This window comes from Pipra filicauda, unplaced genomic scaffold (genome assembly GCF_003945595.2).
Source record: "Pipra filicauda isolate LSUMZ 115617 unplaced genomic scaffold, ASM394559v2 scaffold426_size588282_pilon, whole genome shotgun sequence".
NCBI lineage: Eukaryota > Metazoa > Chordata > Aves > Passeriformes > Pipridae > Pipra > Pipra filicauda.
Window position 1 is genome coordinate 493,565 of NW_024104561.1, and position 26,168 is coordinate 519,732.

Genomic DNA, 26,168 nt, shown 5'->3' on the forward strand with positions numbered 1-26,168 from the left:
AAGTGGTGGTGTTAGATCACAGGTCTATGATCTGAGAGGTCTTTTCCAACCTATGTGATTCTGTGAAAACGTGTGAAAGTGTTTGCACCCTGTAAAACCACGCACACGGCGCGGTTTTAATGACTGAAGAACTTTTTTCTTCCGTTGCTGTTTTGGTGTTTTGTTTTTGTTTTTTTTTTTTTTTTTTTTTTTTTCCCCCTAGTGAACGCTGCCGGGCGCTTTTCCGCCTCCCAGCACGGCGTCAGCACCTCAGAGCCGCAGCACCCTCACCACTCCCCGCCCCTGGGGCGGTGCTCGCCCTTATCCCGCCCGGCGGCCCCGCCCGCAGCCTGTGACGCGCGGCGGTGGTGGTGCGGCCCGCGGGCCCGGCGGCCATGGCGGCCATGGCGGAGATGGCGCCCGAGTACGAGTCGGCGGAGCTGTGCACGCGCGCGTTCCGCGTGGGCGCGCTAGGCCGCGGGTGGCGGCGGCAGCTCGGCCCGCCCGACCTCTCACTGGCGGCGGCGCAGGAGGAGAAGGAGGAGACGGACGCGGCCGTGGCGGCGGAGCTGGGCTGTGCGGCGGACACGGCGGCCGAGCTGCGTGCCGTCTGCAGGTGGGAAAGTCCTGGCTGTCTCCAGGCGGGGATTTACGGCGCCGGTGCGAGCGGGACGCCTGTGGCGGGAGGTGGTCGGTGCTATCCCTCGGATGCCGCAGCGGTTCCTTAGGAGAGGTGGGAGGTGCTCGAGTAAACACGGTTCAGAGCAGCCTTTTCCGGGCCTGTGCCGTGTGTTTAACGCCCAGGTAAATCATAGAATGTTAAGGAGTCAGTGGACCTTACAGACCATATAAGTACTAACCCCCATGCTATGTGCAGGGACACCTTCCATCAGACCAGATTGCTCAGAGCCCCATCCAACCTGTCCTTGAACACTGCCAGAGTTCTGACATCCGCAGCCTCCCTGGACAAGCTGTTCCAGCGTCTGACCACTCTCACAGTAAAGAATTTATGCCTAATGTTTAATATAAATTCACCCTCTTTCAATTTGTACCCATTATTCCTTGTCCTGTCACTACAATTCCTGACAACGGGTCTTTTGCTGACGTCCCTGTGGACCAGAGAGAAGGAAAACAGTTTTTTTGGAGGATAGTGCTCAACTGGTGGAAATTTTATGTTACGGTCTTGAATTTGTGACCAAACAGTTCAGCGCTTAAGAAGTTACATAGGTAAATACTTAGCAGCATAGTACTGCTTAAACTATCTGGGTAAAACTTAAAGTATCTGAACATCTACGTGGTTTTAGGAAGCCCCAGTTGCGAAATGAAGCATATACCTGATATGAAGAAATAAGTTCGTATTAACATGGAATCATAAAATCACAGAATGGCTTGGGTTGGAAGGGACCTTAAAGATCATCTCATTCCAACTTCCCTGCCATGGGAAGGGGTGCCTACCACTAGAACAGGTTACTCAGAGCTCTATTTAGCCTGTCCTTGAACACTTCCAGGGATGGGGTATCCACATCATCTCTGGGCAACCTGCTCCAGCACCTCACCACCCTCATAGTAAAGAATTTCTTCCTAATATCTAATCTACTAAACCTGCTCTTTCAGTTTGAATCCCTTGGAAACATCATTTAGATGAGTTCAGATAGCTGGCAGCATACGGTACCTGTTGACCTTCTCTGGGTCCTTAGTTCCCACTGACCTGTTTTATTCAGGGCTGGTGGTGAAGTCAAGAGCTACGCAAGTGCTTTATGTGGGTTGAAGCCGCAGCGTGTAACATGCTATAGCTGGAAGGCTTTCAGGTCACATGGATAGTGAGACTCATCTCTCACCTGTAGAAAAGGCCTGATTTCAGGAAGTAATTCCTGTAGGAAGCATCACATGTTGCGATTTATCTGCAGCTCATCAGTAAGGAAGATATGCCAGAGTTCTGTTCCTATCTGTATAGCTTTGTGGTTTGGCTGTCAGAATTCTGGTGACTAGCATAATTTTTTACCATTTAGGCTTAGTAGAAGGAGAGGCTGATATTACTTTTAAAGGAGTGTATTCTGCTGTGCAGGAACTTTGGGAATTGTTCTCTAAGCTCTCGCAGTGTAGATGGGATAGTCTCTTGATTGCTCCTGTGCTGCAGCTTATTCTCTGCAGTGATCCTGTCTGTTGATGTTTTCATTTGAATTCCAAGCTGGTCTTCCATGCTTTCTCTATTTTTCCCTGTATTCATTTTGCTTTTTTCTTCCGTTCTGCTTTCTTCAGTTTACAGCTGCTGCATTTCACCTGCTGTCTGCATTTGCTGGTGTTACAGAGCAGTGCTGTCTGATGCTGTGTGTACAGTAAAGAGTGGTCATTTGGGAAAAAGGACTGGCAGTCTATGAGGTGGAGAGAACTGATATTCTGACAGCTGTTTGTTGGCTTTGCAGGAGAATGAAGATAAACCTGCACATCCTGGTGTGACCTTTCCCCTGCGCAGGCTGGAAATCCCAATCCCTAATCTTCATGTACTTTTGCTTTTAAATTAAATAGCCCTAGCCTCTTGAGTCTCTCCTTAGCGTTGGCCAACCTCAAATCACTACCTCTGATCCCTTTCACTTGCCTGCTCTGAGCTGCTCGTATTCCTCCCCTGAGAAGAGATGAGAACACTGGGCTACACCAAGATCTATTCTATGATATCCTGGAATCACATTATTGGCATAAATATAACTTTATAGGTGCTGAAATGAACACATGCTGGATATAAACACAGATTTTTCTGACTATGAATTATTTCTAAGGGAACTTCTGACAAATTAAGGAGGTTTTCTCTGGGTAGAAGAGAGAGAAGATGTGGATACTCCTAAATCTATTTTTAAAAGTGTTAGATTAAGAGAATCTTTCATGGACTCAGAATGAAGTTTTTCAATATCCATAGTTAAATATTATTTAGAATATAGTGACATAGTGTACACTTAAGTAATTCTTGACAATTCAGAGTCTTCTGGTGAGGAGCAATGGTGTAATGTTTAAATGCTGTTTAACTCTTTGGGCATCTCAGTGTGTTGTGGTTGTTGTTTTTTTTTAATTTCTTTATTTTATTTTCTTCTATTTTTTCCTGTAAAACATTCCTGCAAACAGAATACAGGAAGAAATTTCCTTCTTCACTCATTTGCCTTTGACTCAGTAAGAATGCCTTCCGTATTGCTCAGGTTGTATGCAAATAATCATTATGGAGATTGGTTGCATTTTCACCAGATTTTGGTGAAAATGGTGTCCTTAGCTAGGAAATTCCATCAGTAATTCTCTTAAATAACCAAAGTGTCAGGAGAGTAAAGTTCTAGGTTTTGTTCAAATGTCTCAGTGGTCTGTGAGTGAAGTTTGCCTTGGGATTCATTATTGGTATTTGACTGATTGAAGTCCTCAAATGTTGGAGATGCTGAGTTATGTTACTCTGTTTTGTCTTCTGTGTGATTTGTTGTGTGCATGTATGGGGCAGGCTAAGCCTCAAATCAGTGTGGATTTTAGGTGAGGTGAGGTGAGGCGAGGCTTGCAGGTACCTTATTTCCCTTCAGTCCCAATGGACCTTCTTGTTTTATTAGAAAGGGTAGTTGTAAATATCTCTAGGGATGTGTTATCAAGCTGCATTAAGCTAGCATTAACCTCTTAACGTATTAGTATTTAATATCTTGTGGTATTAGTGTCTCAAAGGTGATGAAAGTACTCCCTTTAAAATATGTACAATGTAAAGAGTAATATGAACACTGTATCTTCTTATTACAAAAGTACCAGGCCAAATACTAAAATACCTTTGAATTTCTAAAACTGAGAAAAATCATTGTGCTGCTGGAATATTCTGAGAAAACTAAAGTCACAGTGATTAAAGGCTTCATTGGTAGTCTGTTTCCTTGTCCACGTTTCCACAGAGTTGCTTCTGGGCTTTTTATTTCTAGCCACCTTAAAGTATCCTTCAAGGAGACATAAATTCATGTAACACTTTGCACGTTTTTTTCAAGTGAAATCTTCAGTGATTGTTCCTCATCACTGTACTACACTTCACCTTGAGTTCCATTAAACAGTTTGGCAAATGCTTCCACCGCTGTGGTAGTGGAGTGCTCTGAGTGTATTTGTCTTGCATAGAGAATAGTCTCTGTAGGGACACTGTACTGTGCCTTGCTTGTGGCAGTCAGGAGTGAGGTGTGACCAGTGCAAACCTTGTGTTGCCTGCACTTCTGTCTCAGGTATACGGCACTGATTACTTAGCCGTAATTTCTGGAGGGTTCAGCGTATAATTTCCATTTGTAAAGCCTGGTTTCCTCAGGACCGTGGACCACATATTGGCTATGTGGTTCCATTGGCAGCAGTGGAGTTACTCAGGAGGAGCTCCAGTGTGGCCTGTGTGTAAGGCCATACTGTAGCATAGCCTTTCAAGGCTTCAGTGCACATGATTACAATTCATATGTAATGAGTTATTAGACTGAACTTTAATGATGGCTTTTCCTTTAGAAATTGAGGGTTTCTGACTTTTCAGGAGTGAGAAATTGTGCTATCAGGGCTTAGAAGGGTCCACGGAACTTGTCAGAGGTTCAGTGGCAGTTCCTCTTTGCACTAGCTACCTTTCTCTCCTTACAAGGATAGAGAAGAAGCAGCTTACATGCCAACTACTTTACACAGTGTCTGTTGTAATTCCCTGTATTCTGGGGAATGTTAGTTACTTTCCTGAGGCAGGCAATTAGTGAGCACGGTATGGATGCCACAACCAGAAATCCCTGGCCTCTGGCAGTGGAAGGAAGGAAATCACAAGTACTGATGGTGAGTTCTGACATTGTATGGACAGAAGGGAAATGGGAAACTGTCACCTTTGTTGCAAGTGAAACTTCACAATGATAGGTAATAGACATTTTCAATGCAAGTAACATATGTGATGTTTAAAGAACGGAATACATAGTCATTTCTTCAAAATGTTAGGTCTTCAAGTGACAAGGGCTCTTTGGTGAATGGGATCACTGATCCACATGCAGGAAGACTTAAATAATCTAGACATGCTGTCAATTCTACAGAAAAGGTGAGTTGTGAGTCGCTTTGTGCGTTGGGGGATGTGCTTTCCTTCATTAGGTGAGCTGTTCATAACGTGACTCTATGCTGCATGGAGAATAGCGCCATTTGAAAGACTAGTGTTCTCCAAAGTGCTATTCTCCTTCTTTATGTTAGTTAAATTACTGTTTCTCAGCTGTGGTACATTCTGCACTTGATACACGACTCAGTTGTCTCTGCCTCCACTTCCTCAAGTGAGAATCTAAGTTGATTCTATTTCCAGGAGGTTGTAGCTGATTGCTGCGTAGTTCCTTTTAAAATGGTGCTTCTGAATGAATCCCCTTTTCTCAGTAACTTAAAAAAATTATTTTCTGTTTGGGATGAAATCTGTAAAACAGAAAGGTTAAAACTTCGTATACTGTTGGATGGTAAGAGACTAACTAAACAATAATAAATTCAAATTATTGTGAATACAGAGTGACTCTATTGGCTCCTTAGAACAAGGCCTTCTACCCACAACCAAAATTTTGTCTGACTTTTACTTATTGTCAGCTGATAACAGTTGATTCCAGACTTCTATTTCTCAATCACGGCATATTCCTGTGCATTTTGACTCTAAAGGGTTATTCATTACTTCATTCATAGCATTGTTGACATGGGGAACATTATAAGATTATAATGAAGACAAATATAATGAAATAATAAATTGTATTGAGAATAAATGGTACAGTTCAAACGTTTTTCCTGGACTTCACTAGTCATGTATTTGTCCCATAAAGAAATGGGTTTGCACAAGAGTTTGCTGGGATTCAAACTGCAGATCGACTTAGGCAGTGGTATAAGCCCTGCCCTTATATAGTGTGCAAAAGTGGAGAGACAAAAGCAATCAAGTCTGATTCAAAGCAGGTGGAACTTCTCTGTTTTAAATATTTTTTTCTCAGACTATTTTTAAGCTTGAGATAAAATTCTTTTGTGATTACTAGAAAATGCTGCTGGGAAGGACCGCAGAGGGAGGGATTGCATATACTATTCCCTTGAATCTGGTGTGCAGCACTGTACAACCTGAAATGGGAATCCATAAATGGAACCCAGTGGTGAAGCCGCCTTCAGGTCCCTGCTTCTCATACTTCTGCCATTCCACAGACCATGCGAAATCAAAGAGGATAACTCTAGATTTAGATTGGTTATTAGGAAGAAGTTCTTTACTTTGAGGGTGGTGAGGCACTGGAACAGGTTGCCCAGAAAAGCTGTGGAATGCCCCATCCCTAGAAGTGTTTGAGGCGAGGTTGAAGGGGGCCCTGAGCAACCTGGTCTAGTAGAAGGTGGCCCTGCCGTTGGTGTGGGGGTTAGAGCTATATGATCTTTAAGATCTCTTCCAACCCAAACCATTCCATGATTCGGTGATTCTATGAAACTAATACTGTCTTTGAGTCAGAATTACTCTGTATGTTTCTAAAAAGGAAATTGATATTATTAATATGACTCATCTGAAACCTGCATCACTTAATCTGTTTGTGGACCTTTGCAAACACAAGAAAAGTGAGGATGAAAAGGGGCTGAGGATGGAAAAGAGGATACAAGGTAGAGTGGACCTGTCGCTTCTGGCAGAAGTATTGTCTTACTCCTACTGGAAGAAATGGGGCATAATTAGTGCCTTAATAGAGCTACAACAGCTCATGTAAAAATGGTGGCTTGCCCATGTTTGTACTTGAGCAGGGGTGTTAGCTTTGCCATACACATTGAGGTTCTTAATTTGTTTCGGTTGAATCTCTTGTGCCATATAGCATCAGAACATCAGAGTAGGTGCACGAGATTTGAAAAAGTGGCATTTTTACTTCATACAAGGTATTGGGCGCACATTTTGAACTTAGAGGGCTTGTTAAACCTCTGGAGACAGCTGTGCTCCATTAAGACAGAATGCAAAATAGAGATAGGATTTACCCAATCTCTGTGAAAACCAGATATAAAGGCCAGGACTCTTTGTCTTCTGGTTCTTTATCTTAACAACCATACTGCCCTTTTGCCCTGATTTAGGCTATAAAAGCTATATCTTGTTTATTCACATTTTGCTCTCTTTTTTCCTTTTAAGGATAGATTAACTGATTTTCGTAATGAGGTGAGAAAAAATGTATATTAATTATTTTCTTTTTTGTTCTAGCATTGATATGTTAATGTCTTCTGATAAAGAAGAGGACCCAGATGTTATTTCTGAAGATAGCAGTCTGCTAACTCTTCGGTATGTTGTTATGGTACACTCACACTACCCTTATTTGGGGTGGAGTTGAAAACAAGCACAGAAGTATGGCTGGCTGCTTGTTCTCTTTCCATACAATGGTGTGTTTTCTGAGAAAGTGTGCAGAAAAACTCTAAGGCCAGAAACACCAGATTGTGATAGGATAATTGGTATGAGCCTTCTGCTTGAATGTTGCCTAGGAATTTTTTATTAAGATATATAGAATGTTCCATCTTTGGAACATAATGGAAAAGCTTAGGATTTCTGGACCTAAATACTTCTGAAATAACAACTAAGTTTGGAGCATGCAGAGGACTTCTCATTATCATGTGTGTGAGGTTCCTCCAAAGCCTTATGAAAGAAATCTGTAGGTTTTGCCTTTATTAACGCAAAGTCACATTGAAACAGCCAGAGTGTTAAGTGCTGATGCAGTAACCAAATAACCTCTTTATCTGAACCCACTCTGTATAGAATTCATTGATACTACTAGTGCATTTCAGAGGTTAAGCAATATATATTAAGTTTCCATCAGTTAGAGAACTTTGAACTCCTACTTGGCCAGTTCAGGGATTTGCTGTACTTTACATAGTACTGATGTAAAGAAATATGTTAAGATTGTGATCACTGTTAAGTCTGATTGTTACTGAAAACCATTAGGAAGGTTTAGAGGGTAAGTAGACTTGTCCTGGAAGTTGAGGATTTGTTCATGCAGTGGTTAAATATATGTATTTTAGTAGGTATTCTGTGTACGATACTCTTTCTTGTACAAATGCTACTGAGGTTTTTTTTAAAGTCTATGCCATGGGCCTGAGAATATTTGTGGGGTTTTTTTCCTTGTGTTTTGCTTGAACATGAATCCAGGGTTTTTTGAAGCGTGGAAGGGATAGTTGAAACAGCTTCCTCAAAGGTAGTGTTCTTTTCTAAGACAGCCTCTTCAAACAACATTTTGCTGTTATTTCTTGTAAATGTAAAACTGCCCACAAACAACCTGTAACTTGCACATAAGGGGAAGGAGAAACGCAAGCTGAAGTCCACAAGCTAGCCTGTGCACTATCAGGTTTTATGAGAATCGGGAGACTAGTATTTTAAGTTAGTCTGTCATACTAAGACAGACAGGAATCTTGCTCTTCGACAGCTGCTCTGTGGTAGCTTGTGTCATTTAAAAATATACCTAGAGATTCTGCATGAAAGTTGTTGAATGAAATTTTGTCTTGTGTTTCTGCCCCTCAGAATTAGAAAGAAGGCCTTAGAGAGGAGAGAAGAAACAATTATTGTGGATCGAGCTTGCAGACAAGAAACTCTTGCCTATGAGATGGTAAGTTCCCTGTCACCTCACAGGCTCTCAAGACAGCCAAAATCCAACTTCTGGTTGGTTTTTTTTCCGTCACTATGAAATGTACACTGAAAAGGTTGGTTTGCAGATACAAGTTTGCAGGTAATGATTAAGGTTAAAGATAGGAAGTCTGCTCCTTAGAGGTGATTAGAACCTAGCTAAGAAGGAATTCCAGCTCATTATCACTGTATGACTACTTTTATTTGGTTAATACTGAAGCCTTTTGTACAGGATCAAGTGTGCTGGGTATCGTGTGAACTTATCATAGAGCTAGATAAAATACATAGTGTTTTTGCTCCTGGAGACCTGTGTTGGAAACAAAGCTTTAATGTGTTGGTGAGCTAGTTTCTGTAGAGGAAGACAGTGCCAGCATGGTGGCAGTAAATTTCTAATTCTGAGCTTTGTAACGCAAGTTTTTCAGCCATTTTGAACTGTCAAGAAACAGGACTGTAGTAATCAACCCCTCAAAAGGCATATTGGAATTTCTTTAATTGTGTTTAGTACCTTTTTTTTTTATGATTTCCTCACAACCATTGAAGTCATAAACAGGAAAACTTAATTTCATAAATTTTCGTAGGTTCATAGAATCATTAAGGTTGGAAAAGTCATCTAAGATCATCAAGCCCAACCATTACCTTAACACTCACAGGTCCGCCACTAAATCATGTCCCTAAGCACCACATCTAAACATTCTTTGAACTCTTCCAGGGACAGCAAAGTGCTGAAGTCCATGACTGGAACAAGCAAGCCATGAATTACTGAAAAAATTAGGGACAGGGGTATAGTGAGGAAGGAGCCTCATGTGACTCCTAAACATTTTTTCCCGTTGACATTTCCTGGTCTGTCATGAGTTATCATGTTTCAGCTGTTCAGAGACCCAGGCACATTATATAAACAGCATGATGCAACAGCTGTGCTGTTCTCTTAGCCTGAGGAATATGTGACAAAATATTTGCACCAGAAACCTTCATAAAGGCTTTCAGTGAGTGGTGTCTTACTACTATTTCTGAAGAATGAGCACATGGTCAGTTATTGCATCCTTTAAGCAAGCAGTGGTAACTGGTTTGTGTGTCAGAGCTGGTTGGTGTCCTCGTACAGGATGAGAACAGTAAGAAACACAAGTTTGGAACGTCTTGCATGAAGAAGGGAGATGGAAGCATTAGAGCCCAAGTATCTCTGAAGTCTCATAGGAGTACATGTTCCTCTTACTAAATTTGAGGAACAGTCCATGCTACTGGGAAGTGCTTGTGCAGTCAGTATTTTCTCTTGATTTGTTGGAAAAGGAGGAAACTGCCACATAAAAGTGCCCTCTCTCATTCTTACAGCTGGGCTATGTCTTAACACAAAGTAGCATGGAAATGTAGAGATGCTTTTACTTCTTTTCTAAAACATAGTAGTGTGGCAAGGGCAGTTCTGGGTTTTGGGTTTGGATTTTGGAGAAATTGTGGCCTCCAGCTATGTCTAGCTTCCCCAGTAAGAGGAAGTGTTGCACTAATTTTAATTTTCATGTACTTGTTCCTGTGGCTAGTTTCTAGGTTAGTGTTTCTCATTTTGAGGGTTGCAGTCTCCCTTTACATATGAAAGTATTCAAAGAGCATTTCAAAGCATTAAGCAGTGGAAGTTGGTAGCAGATGGGTTCCATGAGGGGAGATTGACAGCAGGCTCTAATTATTTCATGCAGGTCCTCTCCATAGCCAAGGAGTAGCCAGCTACCTTGTAGCAAAGCTGAGACATGAAGGAACATGCTTGAAACTGGTAATTAGAGCAGTTTGTCACTTTGCCATCTTGGAGGAAGTGGACTGTTTTCAATTCAGAAGGCTACATAGTCAAAAATGAGTTGGTTAGAACAGCATTTCTCAGACTTTTGTCCAGAAGCTATGATCTTTTTGTGGTTGACAATATGGTATATGTATGTGTATGTATATATTTTTCCAGGAGTCACATGCAATTGGAAAGAGGCCAGACAATCCAACAGATATAGTCGAGGAAGGAGAACTACTTTTAACTCTGAACATCTTCTATCCTGTTATATTTCAGAAGGTTGGTACTAAATTCTCTAGGTTGTATTTTGATGTCTGTTCCCTACTCAAGTAATATCTTGCTTTCCTAAGTCCACTGAAGATGTGTTGTAAACCCTTCAACTGTGGTAATTTCTTAAGGCTTTTCAGAATCTGGCTTTCATTCTGTTAGTGGTTTACAGAACAAAACTTTTACAGTAATTACTCAGTAGTTAATTTATTTCACAGAAAGCTCAAAATCTGAAACGAAATACATGAAAACTAGTCTTTCTGGATTTGTTAAATGAACTCAGACCTTCTATCTTTCCTGCACTTTGCAGTGGAGAATGTGACTTTTGAGTTTCTGAATATAACTAATAAATGTCAGTCTTAGGGGAAGCTGAGGCTAGATGCTGTTTAAAATCTCATACAGAGAAGTGATGCACCATATGCTGCCAGTAATGATCTTAAGCTGTCAACTGAAGAGCAGTGCTGATGCTGACAAGTAATAATTTATCTGAATCTTGTATGCTGTTTCCTTTGTAGCATAAAGATCACAAACCCTATCAAACAGTCCTTGTACTGGGCAGCCAGAACCTCACTGAGCTGAGAGACTCGATTTCTTGTGTCAGTGACCTCCAGATAGGTGGTGAGTTCAGTAGTCAGCCAGACCAAGCACCAGAACACATCAGCAAGGTAAAACTTTCTATGTGGAAACCTCTACCTGTAAAGGAGTTTTGAAAACATACAGGAGAGAGGGAGATAAGAGTTTTGTTTTGTTGTTTTTTATTCAGCACTACATTGACCTGCATTGCCTGTTGGTTGCACTGCAAGTAAATAGAATCATAGAATCATAGGATTAGCCGGGTTGGAAAGGACCTCTGAGATCATCAAGTCCAACCCTTGATCCAACACTGCCATGGTTACAGACCATGGCACTAAGTGCCACAGCCAGTCTCATCTTAAAAACCTCCAGGGATGGTGAATCCACCACTTCCCTGGGCAGCCCAGTCCAGTATCTGATTACCCCCTATGTAAAGAATTTCCTCCTAATATCTAACCTGAACCTCCCCTGGCGCAGCTTAAGACTGTGCCCTCTTGTCCTACTGCTGGTTGCCTGGGAAAAGAGGCCAACCCCCGCCTGGCTACAACCTCCTTTCAGAGAGTTGTAGAGAGTGATGAGGTCTCCCCTGAGCCTCCTCTTCTCCAGGCTGAACAACCCCAGCTCCCTCAGCCTCTTCTCAAGGGACTTGTGCTTGAGTCCCTTCACCAGCCTCATTGCTTTTCTCTGGATCTGCTCCAGCACCTCAATATCCTTCCTGAACTGAAGGGCCCAGAACAGGACACAGTACTCCAGGTGTGGCCTCACCAGCGCTGAGTACAGGGGAAGAATCACTTCCCTGGACCTGTTGGCCACACTGTTCCTGATCCAAGCCAGGATGCCATTGGCCTTCTTGGCCACCTGGGCACACTGCTGGCTCATGTTCAGCCTCCTGTCAATCCAAACTCCCAGGTCCCTTTCTGCCTGGCTGCTCTCCAGCCACTCTGTGCCCAGCCTGTAGCGCTGCAGGGGGTTGTTGTGGCCAAAGTGCAGGACCCGGCACTTGGCCTTGTTGAACCTCATCCTATTGGAATCAGCCCAACTCTCCAGCCTGTCCAGGTCCCTCTGCAGAGCTCTCCTGCCTTCCAGCTGATCGATGCTCCCCCCCAACTTGGTGTCATCTGCAAATTTGCTAATGGTGGACTCAGTCCCCTCATCTAAATCATCAATAAAGATATTAAACAGAACTGGGCCCAACACTCATTCCTGGGGGACACCACTAGTCGCCAACTGGATGCAGCACTGTTCACCACCAGTCTCTGGGCCCAGCTCTCCAGCCGGTTCCTAACCCAGCACAGAGTGCCCCTGTCCAAGCCGTGGGCTGCCAGCTTTTTCAGGAGTATGCTGTGGGAGACGGTGTCAAAGGCTTTGCTGAAGTCCAGATAGACCACATCCACAGCCTTCCCCTCATCCACCAGGCGTGTCACCTGGTCATAAAAGGAGATCAGGTTGGTCAGACAGGACCTGCCCCTCCTAAGCCTGTGCTGGCTGAGTCTGATCCCTTGTCCATCCTGTAGCATTACCAAGATGACTTGTTTTGTGCAATGTCAAGAAAAACATCGTTATTTGATATCTTTTCACCTTGCCAATCTTACGTTTTCAGCTTCTTCCTCCCCACAGTCAGACATTGGAAGAGGCTGCCCAGGGAAGTGGTGGAGTCACTATCCCTGGAAGCATTCAAAAAATGTGTGGATATGGCACTTGGGGGCATGGTTTAGTGCTGAACATGTGCATGAACATAGGCTGGGTTAATGATTGGACTTATGATCTTAGAGGTCATTTACAACCTTTATTCTATGTCCAACCAATTCCTAGGAAGCAGGGTCTCACCATGCATAGTGGTTGCTTTGGAAGACAAATTCTTTTACCATGAATGGCCCCTGCCTCTTTCCCTCCGGTTCTCTGCTGATCACAGCATCATGTAACATGGGATAGCCTTTGGGTCAGTTTGGATCAGCTCTCCCAAATATATTCCCTCTCAGCCTCTTGCACAGCTCCAGCCCACTGGCCTTGGGAGGCCTGGAGAGACAGCCTTGAAGCTGTGCAAGCACTGCTCAGCAGTGTATTATCAACTCTACCTAACCAAAATGCAGAGCACGCATTACATGGACTGCTGTGAGGGAAGCTGACTCCACCCCAGCCAGACCCAGTGCACCTGATCAGAATACAAAGTACTTTTTGCTGAAATGACAGAGAATTATTGAAGTCCATGCACACACATACAAACAAACGCACAACCATGACATGGGAGCACTCCCTGGTCACATCTATATAAAGAAGACAGACATGCAATTTTGGAATGTCCAGTCACTTCTAGGGTCTCAGAAGAAAATCTAACACCCTTGAAAATTCTTCCTTAATTATGTAGCTTGTCACATGCAGACAGTCCATTTGTGCCATTCTCCTCTGTCAAAAGTAATTAACAGTTCACGGCACTTGTACCAGCAGTGCAAGAGTCACCAGATTCCAAATCAACTCCAGAAGCTGAGCTAACCATTAACCTACTGTCACCATGTTCTCCACTAACCCATATCCCCAAGTGCCACATGCACACACCTTTTCGACATTCCCAGGGATGGCAATTCCACCGCTTCCTGAGCAGCTTATTCCAATGCCTGATCATTGTCTACTGGTGGGAAATAGAGAATAAATCTCCTTTTTTTGCTTTTCTTCTGTATGCAACCTTTGCTTTTTCTCATTAAACTGCCTTTATCTCAACCCACAAGCTTGCCTGTTTTATTTTCTTTCTCCAGTTGTGTTGGGGAAGAGGAGTGAGAAAGCAACTGGGTAGCCAGCCAAGGTCAACATCTTGCTAATTTTTTAAAAAATATTATTAATCTTTTCTAAAGTCAGTGCCATGCAATGACCTAATTTGTGCAGTTTTTGTAGAAATCTGTAAATGCTATGATGGGGAGAGAAATCAGAGAAAAGCAGTAAAGTAACCTGTGGCTGGAGAACAGTATCAGCAGAGTTAGCTGCATAGATGGCAGTCATATAAGTCTAGTTGTCACATCAGCATTTAAAGTCAGTCCAAAACTTTTATTAGAAACCTGTAGAATGAGGTTTCTTAATATAATTTAGATACCTAAAATACTTGGATTTTTGACATGTTCTTGTTTAAGGTGTTTAGTCTCTCATAATGCTAATGTTATGAGACACTACTGTTATATATAAACAGTTCTCTCTGTCTCTCAGGATCTCTACAAATCTGCTTTCTTCTATTTTGAAGGCATCTTCTATAATGATAGAAGATACCCAGAGTGCAGAGATCTGAGCAGGTAGGTACAGTATTTGTAGACGTTGACTAAGAAAAACCTTAAGGGAAAGAAAATTTATTTAGTTCCTGTGTTTTAAATACTGGAATATTTAGAGTATAGAGTGGGAATGGACTTTTCATAACTGTCTTTTCAGGTTGAATTGATTTTTACATGGATGTTTAACTTTACGTGCCCTACTTATTCCTTCCATTCACTTCCTTTTTGAAGAGTACAAATCCATTTTTTTACTGCATATCCTGTTTTGCTCTGTTGGGATGGGATTGCTGTGGAAGGTGGCAGATACCAGTTTGTACTGACTTTTTAAGTGCCCTCCCTAGTTATGATGACCATCAAAAGACTGTGAGGTAGAAGATGGGTCAGAGAGACAACAGGCTCAGCTGTGTGAAAGTTGCTTGTTCTGCTCAGTCTTGAAAATATGCTGAATGCCTTCACGATAAAGTCAACACTGGTACTGTGTGACTGTTCAGAAAAGAAATCTGAGATTTTAAGGAAGTATGGACTTGCTTACACTTCTGAGATTTAGGAGATCAAAATGTTTAAAATGGCTGGTATGGAAGAGCTGAGTTTGGACCCTGTTGTTTTGCCAGACTTCTTGTGTGACTTCAGAGAAATTAGTTATTTTACTTCTCTTTCTGTCTATGAGCAACAATGATCTTTGCAGAAAGGCTTGTGATAACAAACACAGCTTGTAGAACTGAAGTGCCTTGTATGTAGGAGTGTACTGAAAAACCAAAAAATAAAGAGTGGCCAGTGCCCTTCCAGTGCTAAATTTTGAAAATGTAACTGTGCAGTTGTCAGCTTTATGTTTCTCCTTGACAAAAACAAACCAAAAAGTTTTTTAATACTTTAAAACAAAGTTATTGACCAAAGGAACCAAATAACTTGCTAGTAAGTGGAATTACTGGACTGCTTGAGAAGCGTTGTGCTGCAAACAGTCTGACCTGAGTGGGTGCCATCAGGAGCATACGCTGACTAGAACTCCTCAGGAAACTCTCTGGTGGGGATTTAAAGGCAGATGTTCCACAAGAGCAGTGCACAGTGCTGTGGGGTTGTGGTATTGCTGTGAAATCACCTTCAGTTATTAAAAAATGTTGTCAGTTGTTTTGATTTATGTCATTTAACTGGTCTCAGTGAAGAGTCTTGCATGTCCCTCAAGGCATCTTTTTCTGTGCATTCACAGTTCATAGCATTCCTATGCTGATTGCCTTTCTGTTTTCAGAACAGTTATAGAGTGGTCAGAATCTCATGACAGAGGCTATGGAAATCTTCAGTCTGTTAAAATGGAGGACTATGTATTTAATGATGTGTCCCTTAAAATTGGCTTTCCATACCTTTTCTGCCACCAAGGGAACTGTGAGCACATCATTATAATCACAGATATAAGGTAAGTTACTGTTCTTTGGGAGTCCTTATGCAAATGAAAGCAAGCCTTCTGTAGACAAACTTCAGACATGAAATGCCAAATATTTGTTTGACCAACTTATTAACTTTAAGATTATTCTACTGCCTTCTTCAGGGCTTATTAAAATTTTTATTCCGTACACATGTGAGTATCTCTGAAATAGAGTAATCTTCCTTGCTTTTTGTTTTCATCTGCATAAAAAGACTTCTTCCTAATTAGCATGGTATGACTGCTGTATGACAGGAATGGCACTCACAGGGGAAAGCTCTTTTTATGCGGAGCCAGAGTGTGGCAGATGTACATACTGACTCTGGAATGGCAGGGAGTGGAATGGCGTAGGCTCTGGCTGGACTCAAATGGACTAGTTAGTGTGAGCTTAAAGCTAAGGGGCAGGAACTGAAAAGGGAACAGAGGAGTTGAAATAGTGGGCTGAAGTGGATAGGCAGGAAGGAGGTGGTGGTAATGACTGTGAGGTGGCACCACATCAACAGTAGAACAATGGTGTATACTCTGCTCAGTGCATTACAGGTAGAGAGCACTCCTTGGATTGTCTGTAGTGCGTGACAGGTCATTTTCAGTTCCCAGGAGCCTGATGTAACAAAGCATTGATAATATATGGTGCCTCCCAAGAGGAATACAACCCAAAGACTGGTATAGGTGTTGCAAGTAGATGATCTCAGGATTATGAACCTCTAGAGATTCACCTGGTAATAGTCTGTTAGCCTGTGTAGGAGATAAAAGCTTTGAAAAGACCATATACAGCAGATGATCTGAAGACTTCTGAGTTAGTGTGCAAACTGAGTTTACTTGTGACTATAAAATCCACAGATGGTGCAACTAGCAGTCTATCTCCAAATTTTCTTCTGTGTCAAGGAATGTTAAGCAGAAATCTAGTCAGAGTTTACACAGGAATTTAAATCATACCATATTCAATGTCTGTGCTTATCATCAGATAAATTCCAGTGTGGCAGAGTCTTTATTGTATATTATGTATTTCCCTCAAGGCTCATTCATCACAATGACTGTCTGGACAGGAACCTATATCCCTTGCTAATCAAGAAACACTGGCTATGTACCAGAAAATGCTTTGTGTGCAAAATGTACACAGCAAGGTATGCTACATTCTCGATTCTATTATCTTCTTAAATAAGTCTCTCTAGGTGCTGATAAAGTAGAAATCAAAGCTCTGTATGTATTTCATAATAATGATAATAATAATCTTCACTCTTTGAGCAGTTCTCTCTCTAACTAGGAAAAGGCCTCCTGCAGGTAGCGTTCTTTTGGGGTTGATGATTCAGGAGGTTCAAAAGAACTAAAATGATGAAAAGGCTAATTATTTGGCTCATATTGTGTTGCATACATAGAGCTCGGCTCTCAATCAGTTACTTTTGAAAGTAATGCTGCATTTTCCCCCTTTGCAAGACATGTGTTGCAAATGCATTTACCAGAAGTCATACAGAGCTTTTGTTTAATCTGGCATCTAAGCAAGAATAGATCTGTCTAATATAGTAAGATCTAGAGATTTTTAAAAGGCATGCAACTTTTTCCACAGGAAACTCCTAACCTCTACCTGAAAACTGTGTGCTCTGTAGTACTTGAAGGAACTTCTTGTGATGCAGATTTTCTGCAGTTAAGAGAGGAGTATGTGAATATGGTGTTCTTTATGCTCTTTAATTTAGATATGAAAAAGACTTTAATAGACAGTGGAAATTCCTCTAAAGGAGTTTCATAGACTAGGCTGGGCTCCCTGATTTTATAGGTCTGAAAGATTTATTTGCAAAATCACCTTTTGCCCTTTTTTTTTCCCCCCAGGGTAGCTTATGCTCTCAGCCTTAGTTTGACACAGCAGCTGCATCTTTGCTATCTTGCTTGTTTGGCCTTAGACTTCCCTGGAATCAGGCAAAGAGCCAATTCCCTTTGTGGTGGGAGCCCATCCTAGTGTTCCTAGCAGAGCCCCTAGGATGCCATTACAAGTGGCTGTAATCTGGGAGGCATTTGGCCATAAGGGGAGGTGGAGCCAAAGGTCAGTATGGTGGAAAGATGGGGTGGGGAGGGCATTACCAGAGGTGGTGTAAATTCATGAAATTAAAACCAGAATTATGCACTAAGCATAAGTGAGGACATGATAAACCATGGACAGCAGAGCTGCTTTGGCTGGCTGTCCTGTGTGTTCTAATCTTTACAGATAGCATCTGTAATCACTACAGCTGTTAATGACCTTTAGAGTCAGAGCATAAATTAGTTGCTCAGTGACATGGCAGGCCCTCCTTTTACATGTTAACTTGTGTTCATGGTAACTTCAGTGCTTGTGGAGTGTGCAGCAGTCCTCTCCTTTCTTGTCTGCATCATCCAGGTCCTACTTTTAGACTCATAAATGGATTTCGTTACTTCTCAAAGTAGTTTAGGTCAGTCACGTCTGCTCTGTATCACAGTTTCTTACATTAATGGAAAACAGGGTGACTTAAATGGCCACAGGGTGGACAGAAGATTCCTTTTAATTTTTTATTCTGAGGCACTCTACCAGCTATGCAGGTTTGAGGAGTTCCTCAGAAGTGCTGCTGTAGCAGCTGGGATTGACAGTGAATGGGTGTGGAGTTTGGAAATAAGCTGTGTGCCTGGAGTGGGAAATATGCAATATTGGTAGTACCTGCTCTGTATAATATTACTGATGTTTGGTGCTGCCATCCCCAACTGTAAGTAAAATGTTGAGATGTTTGTCACAAATGTGTTGGACTCGTGAAAAACACTTGTGTTTTGTAACCTGCAGGTGGGTAACCAACAGAGACAGTCTGGCACCAGAGGATCCTTGTTTCTTCTGTGATGTTTGTTTTCGGATGCTCCATTATGATGCAGAAGGCAATAAACTGGGGGAGTTTCTTGCATATCCTTATGTTGATCCTGGGATTTTCAACTGAAACTGCCATGTGCCAGAGTGAATTCAGTGAAAACTACATTGTTGAATCTGTTGCTCTGGCTGTTAAAACCACTGGAGAGCTTGAGTTTTGAGCATACTGCTGGGTTTTGGGTTAGGTTTGTAACCCTCTGCCCTGAGGTGGAAGGAGCCCTTTGCACTTGAAGTCTTTCTGTTATGCTTTCTAAGTATGATTGTAAAAGCTAAGTTAGCATGGAAAAATATAATACACTTTTACAACATTACAGCGGTTTGGAGACTATGGACTAAAAATACAGATGTTTAAGAAGAGAACGCCTGGCAAAAGAGCCATGATTTTGAGGAGTTCTGTGCATCCAAGGATCTGTAAACCTCCCAGGATGAGAACATGGACATCTTACCTTGAAAACTCATCATCTATGAATAGGGGTGCAGGGCACTGAATTTGTAGGGAGGAGAATGCTTTCTGAGAAAGCAGCTCAGAATTACGGTTAAATTCTTGGATCTTGCCTGCAAATGGGGGTGCTTCCAATCTGTAAGCTACTGCTGTCCATGGTTTGTGACTCTGAGGACTCATTCTGTGAAGAATAAACTACATTTCACTGATTAATGAACTGTAGCCTGCCTTTCAAATAATTTTGTTAACTGTTTGCAGTGCACAGTGTTCACTGTGCACTTTTTTTGAAGTATTCTGTTACTGTAAGTAATGATGTTTTTTATTAAAATGTGACCAATTTGTACTTCCTGTAGTCTGATGTTAAACTGAAGCTCTGTCAAGACAGAATGTACTTTTTTTTAAAGTCTTCTGGAGTTAAGAGGATTATTACTGGAGTTCTTTGCAGTTTAGGAAAGTTTGTAGTGCTAACTGCTTTTCTTTTGAAAACCTCAGCTAATTCTCATTAGTGTAAAGACAGCCTACTCTGACAATCTGCATACAGCAAAATGACAAACTGAATTCTGTTCAGGTCCTGTAGCTGCAGATTCTTCCAGAGCTTACTTGATTATCTTAGATGTCCTGAAACAAAGGTATCTTGAGCATTTGCAGGACTCCAGTGATCACTCATATACCTGTCTGCTTTCTGGTGGTGTATTAGGTCACATGAATATAAATCTGTGCTTTTTTTAGGAACAAAAGAAAAAAGGTTAGTTTTTTTTTTCTGCTTGTAAGCCAGCCAGCTGTTGTATTTTAGTAAATCAAGCACTGATAACAGCAGATGGTGATAGTTCTTTTATCCTACAGGAATCTGCAAAAAACGGAGTGCCTTGCCCACCACAACTGTTGCAAGTCCAGCTGCTGGGACTAGACTGCTTTGTGGTGCTGATGTTTAAAAAGCCCCCGCAACACAGCTCTGGTTGCAACTGCAGCTGCAGTATTTGCCTCCTCTTTCCAGTCCTCTTCAGTATTGGATCTCGGATCATAAAGACAGCTGGCATAATTTCTAAATATATTGTTTGCTTGTTTGATGGCTTCTTATGCTGAGTTCAGCATAAGTTCTATGCAGTCAGGTTTTTGTCTGGGGGTTTCTTCCTTTAGCTGTAGGCAAAAGGGAGTGGCCAAAATGTGAGTTTATTCTTTCATTAAAATAATTTGCCTCAGTATGCTCTCTCACCCAACCCACTTACCTTCTTTCCATTAAAAAAGTTGCTGTCAAATCTATTTCAAAATTGGTGTCCCTGCAAATTAAGAAATTTTAGAGGGCCAGTGCCATACTTCCAGTCAGGCAGAGAGAAGCTGGCCACACTCTGGGTGTGGGAGTTAGGAGCATTCAGTGCTTAACTACAAAACAGAGAACTCTTATTAGAAGCTCGCTGTTTGTGTGACCTGGTCCTACTTCATATTTAATGATTTAATTTAAATAACAAAGGAAACAAAAAGGTTACGTGAAGTCACAGTTTTTAAAGATACTTCCCAGAAGCTGTCACAGGACAACTGGGTCTGGTCTTGATTTGACATGTCTTTCTGAATTAGTCCTCTAAGTGAAATCCAGCACAGCACTCAGTGTCTGTAACTAAATTTTTATGACACCAGCTGGGTATTTGTGTTTTAGCAACTTGTTAAATGCTGTGAGTTTTTTGGTGATCAGAACTTCAAAGCAGCTTTATTAGTTCATGATGTAAAATGAGAAAGTTTTTTTTTTTATAATCCCTCCTCTGTGTGTTTAGTAGTTTAATCTCAAAAGCATTAACCTGAACTTGTGGGTGGCTTTTTGCTTTGATCTTTTTTAAACATTTGGTTATTAGGCAGCACGAACCTCTTCAAGTTATTTCAAACTTCCCAAAGGTCTTGGAGATTCTTTCCCTCATCAAAGTTTTTGCCTTGCTGACAAGATGGTGATACAAAACTCTGTTTCTTATACTGAGGAAGAGGAGATGTTCCTTTGATTTACTGCTGCTGTGAAGTTCCAAAACAAAATGTGACTCATATATACAGTGTCACTTCCCAGTGGTAATCTGGCACTTACAATGTTACTCCAAAAGCCCCATGTACTTGAATGATGAGCAACTCAGTAGGGTTGCACAGTATTTTAAGCTGTAGTGAACTTGATTCTTGAAGTAAGGATGCTGCTGTCACAGCTAACTTTGCTTTAAATTTTGTGCATAGCTGTGATTTCTTTCTTCAGAAAGAATCAGCCTTATTCCTTGTGAAACTTAAGTTTGACTGCCTAGTCGGTCTCAACTCTCATAAATTATATTTGTATCTTTCAAGAGACACAGTTCAAAGACACTCAGGCATCTTGGAAGGTGATTTGACCTTCCAAGTCAGTCAGTCAGAGTCAGTCAGATTTTGTGAATTTAGGTTAGTTCTGGTTTGTAAACAGGCAGTAAATTCAGACAGTAAAAGCCCAAGCAGCTGCATGGACAGAGTATGACACAATCAGGAGCTTCATCTTTGCATCCATCTCAACTGAAGCAGCAGCATGGGGACCCATTATCTCTGAAACAGATGTGACAGATGTGTTAGCTCTAAAACACTTGTGTGAAAATTAGGTGGATTTGGCATCCTTTTCAATAACACAGTACCTCTTTTTTTTTTGGTATAAGGGGCTTGATACAAAGGGATGGTCAAAATTGAAAAGTGCTTATGTGAGGATTTCCATTAACATCTTTACAAAAACAGGTTCAAGGGTTACAGTGAAAGTTGTTTTAGTTTCTTAAGGTTTCAATAAAATACACCTCGTGACTAATGTGGAAACATGAAAAATCCACTGTATAGTAATTATCTGTATTTGGAAACTGAATGAGAATGCTGCTTGTCTGATGGTCAGCTGTACAGCCATGTCAGTAGTTCCCCTTAAGAGCAGTTTGTTGTGAAGTGCTGGAGATTGCCAAAACTCAAAATCTGTGGAGGCCAATCATTGTGCCCATCTGCCAAAGACAGTTTCGTACTGGGGAGCTGCCATGGTGACTGAACTTGCAGGTTTGACTTGAGGTACCCTCTTCAAGACCTGAAGGCTATTCATTTGGGGTATATAAACACCTTCCATTTCATTACACAAGCACATACTCATTTTGCACATGAAAAGCTTTGCAAGCAATTTTAGCATTTAGTAACTATTTGCATGTTTTTTACTTAGTGTGGGAAACTGCTGTATTCAAAATCTTAATTATACTGCTTTGAACTGAAAGATCTTTCCAAGACGTGTTTTAACTTCCAGTAATCACGTCAGTGGGTTCTGCTTTGTAAAGAGGCTTCAGTATTTAATCATTAACCTTTGTAAGTGCCTGCAGCTTGGGACTTTAATTTCCAAGGCAGCCAAGGTGTTCCTACAAAGTGCTACTGTAACTGACTGCCACTGTGTTTTGTGCAGTCATTCATGAGTGTGAGGCTTTCCCCAGGCACATCTAGCATCTCTTCCCCCTTTAACTGACAGTGAAAAGAGAGTTTTAGATGGCTTGCAACTTCACACAGGTAGAGTGGAAGTAGTACCAGTTTGTCAATATGGACAGTGTTTTTGTTAAGGCTGGTACAGATGCCTAAATGTCCATGTGCTTCTATCTTGACAGAGATTGACAACGGAGTAGGTAAGGAATGATGAAAAAATGTATGCAATTTGTAGTCCTCAATACAGTGAGGAAACCTTTAGAAAGCATGCAGCATGTTCTAATATTAAGAAGTCTGCAGTACAAATGTAGCAAATAGCTCCGTAAATCCAGCTGCTGGTGAACAGTGTTGTTTGAATGTTGAAATAAATATTCTTCTGTTGGCTCTCCCACATTACCGAACCCACAATCCTGCCTCATCTTAACATTACAGCCAGTGTACAGAGTATTAAGACCAAAAATAAACACAATGTGTTGTGCTTAGGGACAGCTTATAGAAGCAGGTAATTTATCTACCTGTAACGCTGTGTAAAACTTCAGTGAAACTACTCCAAATAGACACCAGCAGCAGCTTATGTGTGGGGAGACACCATTGGTCTCTGGAGTGGCATATTTAGCATGGGAAAAAAAAAAACATCCACTGTTACATATTAAAAAAAAAGTGCAAAGTTGCAAAGATATCTAAAAAGCATTTTTGAACACAATAAACAGAATACTGTTTGTGCAGTGAGGGTCAGGTAATAAGTTCTGATTTCAGGCTTTTCACGCCTTTTTCTGTGCCTCTGGTCACTAGTGGGGATTTTTTTCTTTTGTAAACCATGGAAGTGAAGTGGAGGTTCAGGCTAGGATCCTAAAACTGTTATGCAGTTTACTATTCTAGTTTGTTAAAAAAAGGAGGGGGGAAGAGGCAAAACAAAAAGTAGTTTCATCTCTCCAAATTAGGAGGTAAGAGAATAAGAAGTTACTTCATAGAAGGGTATAATTTCAGGTTAAAACCCCATTATTTTCAAGATAAATCTGTCACTTCCAGATTCTGGAAAACATGGAAGTTTGAAAGCAGTGCTGAAGCTACTGACCTTCCCCTGGTTGTGATGTATGGAGTGCTGGAATTGCTTTTTCCTATTACTGAATATCAAGCTGCTTGGCACTTCTGTAAGAGCAGAACTACAAACAAAAGTGAAGACTGTACCAAGCCGCTGAACTTGAAATGGGGAAAGTCTGTATACCTTGTTTTATTTATGAGAAATCCCCTTTCTCCATACCATGGGTAAGAACAAAAGAACCATAAAAAATCCAGGTGGGCTGACTGAAGAGGCCATGGCAGCAATTTGCAAGGCATGTAAACAAGAAATAATGTGACTTCTCAGTAGTGGATACTATGCTGTTTTGGTCATGTCTCAATACTGGAAACTCTTCCTTGTTGAATGGTGCCTGTTAAGGGTTCTGAAGTCGTGGTCTCCATCAGGTTGTAATTGTGCTTTACTGTTCCTGCCTCGAAGGTGACACAATACAAAGTGATACACACAGCTGGAACACTGTTGCCTTCCCCAATAACCCCATAACAAGATTTGGGTCCATCACTGCTGGTCACTTTGTAAATAGCACCTCCTTAGAGCACAGGAGCAGTCAATTTCAAGTAAGCCAGGCAGGTGAGGCAGGAGGCCAGCTTGGTTGAGCAGGAATTTTCTTGGGAGCCAAGGGAGACCAAGAATATGTATGCCCAGTGGAAGCATGGACAAGGCAACATGGCAGAAATACAGACATGCTGCTTTGCACTGTAGGGAAAAAATTCATGCAGCCAAAGCTCAACTGCAGTTGAAGCTGGCCAGAAATGTGGGAGTGATAAAAAGAGGGTTTTTCTTTAATACGTCAGTGGCAAAAGGCAGTGCAGAAAAACATCAGCCTGTTACAGGATGAGGATGGTCACCTCACAAACAGGGACAGAGACAAGGCAGAGGCTTTCTTTGCCTCTGTCTTCAACACCTATGACGGCCCACGGGGGTCTCAGTGCCCTGAAACTACAAGCCTGTCAGTCTCACTTCAGTGCCTGGTAAAGTAACAGAGAAGTTTATTCTGGAATTTACTGAAAAATACCTGAAGGACAATGCAGGCATTGGTCAGAGCCAGCACAGCTTCAGGAGAGGAGAGTCCTGCTTATCCAACCTGATTTCCTTCTATGACAAGGTAACCCACACAGCTGATCAAGAGAAGCCAGTTGATGTAATCTTTTTGGATTTCAGTAAAGCTTTTGATACTGTCTCTCACAGGATCCTTCTGGACAAAATGTCCAGCACACAGCTGGATAAGGACAGGATGTGGTATGTGAGCAATTGGATCATGGGTGGAACACAGAGGGTCATAGTGAATGGGATGACATCAGACTGGTGACCTGTCACCAGTGGGGTTCTACAGGGCTCCATCTTAGGCCCAGTTCTCTTCACTATATTCATTAACAACTTGGCTGCAGGACTTGAAGTAATACTAATTAAGTTTGCCAGTGACACTAAATTGGGAGCAGCTGTTGACTCCCTTGAAGGCAGGGAGGCCCTGCAGAGAGACCTTGACAAGAGCACTGGGCAATCACCAACCATATGAAGTTCAACACGAGAAAGTGACGGATTCTGCACCTGGGATGGGGCAACCCTGGATGTAAATAAAGACTGGGGAATGAAATGCTGGAAAGCGGTGCCACAGAAAGGGACCTGGGGGTCCTGGTCGATGGCAAGTTGAATATGAGTCAGCAGTGCCCTGGCAGCCAGGAGGGCCAACTGTGTCCCGGAGGGCATCAGGCAAAGCATCGCCAGCTGGTCGAGGGAGGGGATTGTCCTGCTCTGCTCTGCGGTGGCCTCACCTTGAACATTGTGTGCAGTTTTGGGCACCACAATATAAGAAAGATATTAAACTCTTAGAGAGTGTCCAAAGGAGGGCAACAAAGATGGTGAAGGGCCTTGAGGGGAAGCCGTATGAGGAGCGGCTGAGGTCACTTGGTCTGTTCAGCCTGGAGAAGAGGAGACTGAGGGGAGACCCCACTGCAGTCACAACTTCCTTGTGAGGGGAAGAGGAGGGGCAGGCACTGATCTCTTCTCTGTGGTAACTGGTGACAGGACTGAGGGAATGGCCTGAAGTTTTGTCAGGAGAGGTTTAGGTTGGATATTAGAAAAAGGTTCTTCACCCGGAGGGTGCTTGGGCAGTGGAACAGGTTCCCCAGGGGAGTAGTCACAGCACCAAGCCTGACAGAGTTCAAGAAGCATTTGGGTGATACTCTAAGGCACATGCAGGGCTAGGAAGCTGGACTTTGATGATCCTTGTGGGTCCCTTCCAACTGAAGATATTCTGTGATTCTCTGAAGATTCTTAGAACTATTAAACTCTTAATTTTTAACCTGGCTGGCCGCTATCAAATACCACACATAAGTTGTTCCTATTACTGATATCAGGCAAAGTGTGTGTTTCAGAAACAGCTTCCAGAGAAACTTGTACCTGTTGTGTTCCCTTTCATGCCTTCAGGAACTTTTCTTAAAATAATTTACCAGTGTTTCTGTTAAAATTCAAGTTAGGTGTCCCCAAGTTAATGCCAAAGCAATAAAATCAAAATAGTACTAAAATCAGACTCTCATTGCTCCTATG

At 42.0% G+C, this 26,168-nt stretch overlaps 1 protein-coding gene across 2 annotated transcripts; it reads left to right on the top strand.

Annotated features, from left to right (window-relative positions):
* Positions 1–359: 359 nt before the first annotated feature.
* On the top strand, positions 360–21,909 carry SNAPC3 (small nuclear RNA activating complex polypeptide 3). Of its 2 annotated transcripts, none has more exons than XM_027742375.2 (9): positions 360–595; positions 7,145–7,222; positions 8,450–8,534; positions 10,488–10,592; positions 11,096–11,245; positions 14,346–14,428; positions 15,648–15,812; positions 16,835–16,942; positions 18,598–21,909. In XM_027742375.2, exons 1-9 carry the CDS (start codon positions 375–377, stop codon positions 18,743–18,745), a joined length of 1,143 nt encoding a protein of 380 aa, XP_027598176.2. In that variant the 5' UTR covers positions 360–374; the 3' UTR covers positions 18,746–21,909. The 2 variants fall into 2 exon arrangements, with proteins under 2 accessions (XP_027598176.2, XP_039241580.1); XM_039385646.1 differs by lacking the exon at positions 360–595 and adding an exon at positions 4,493–5,017.
* Positions 21,910–26,168: the final 4,259 nt, after the last annotated feature.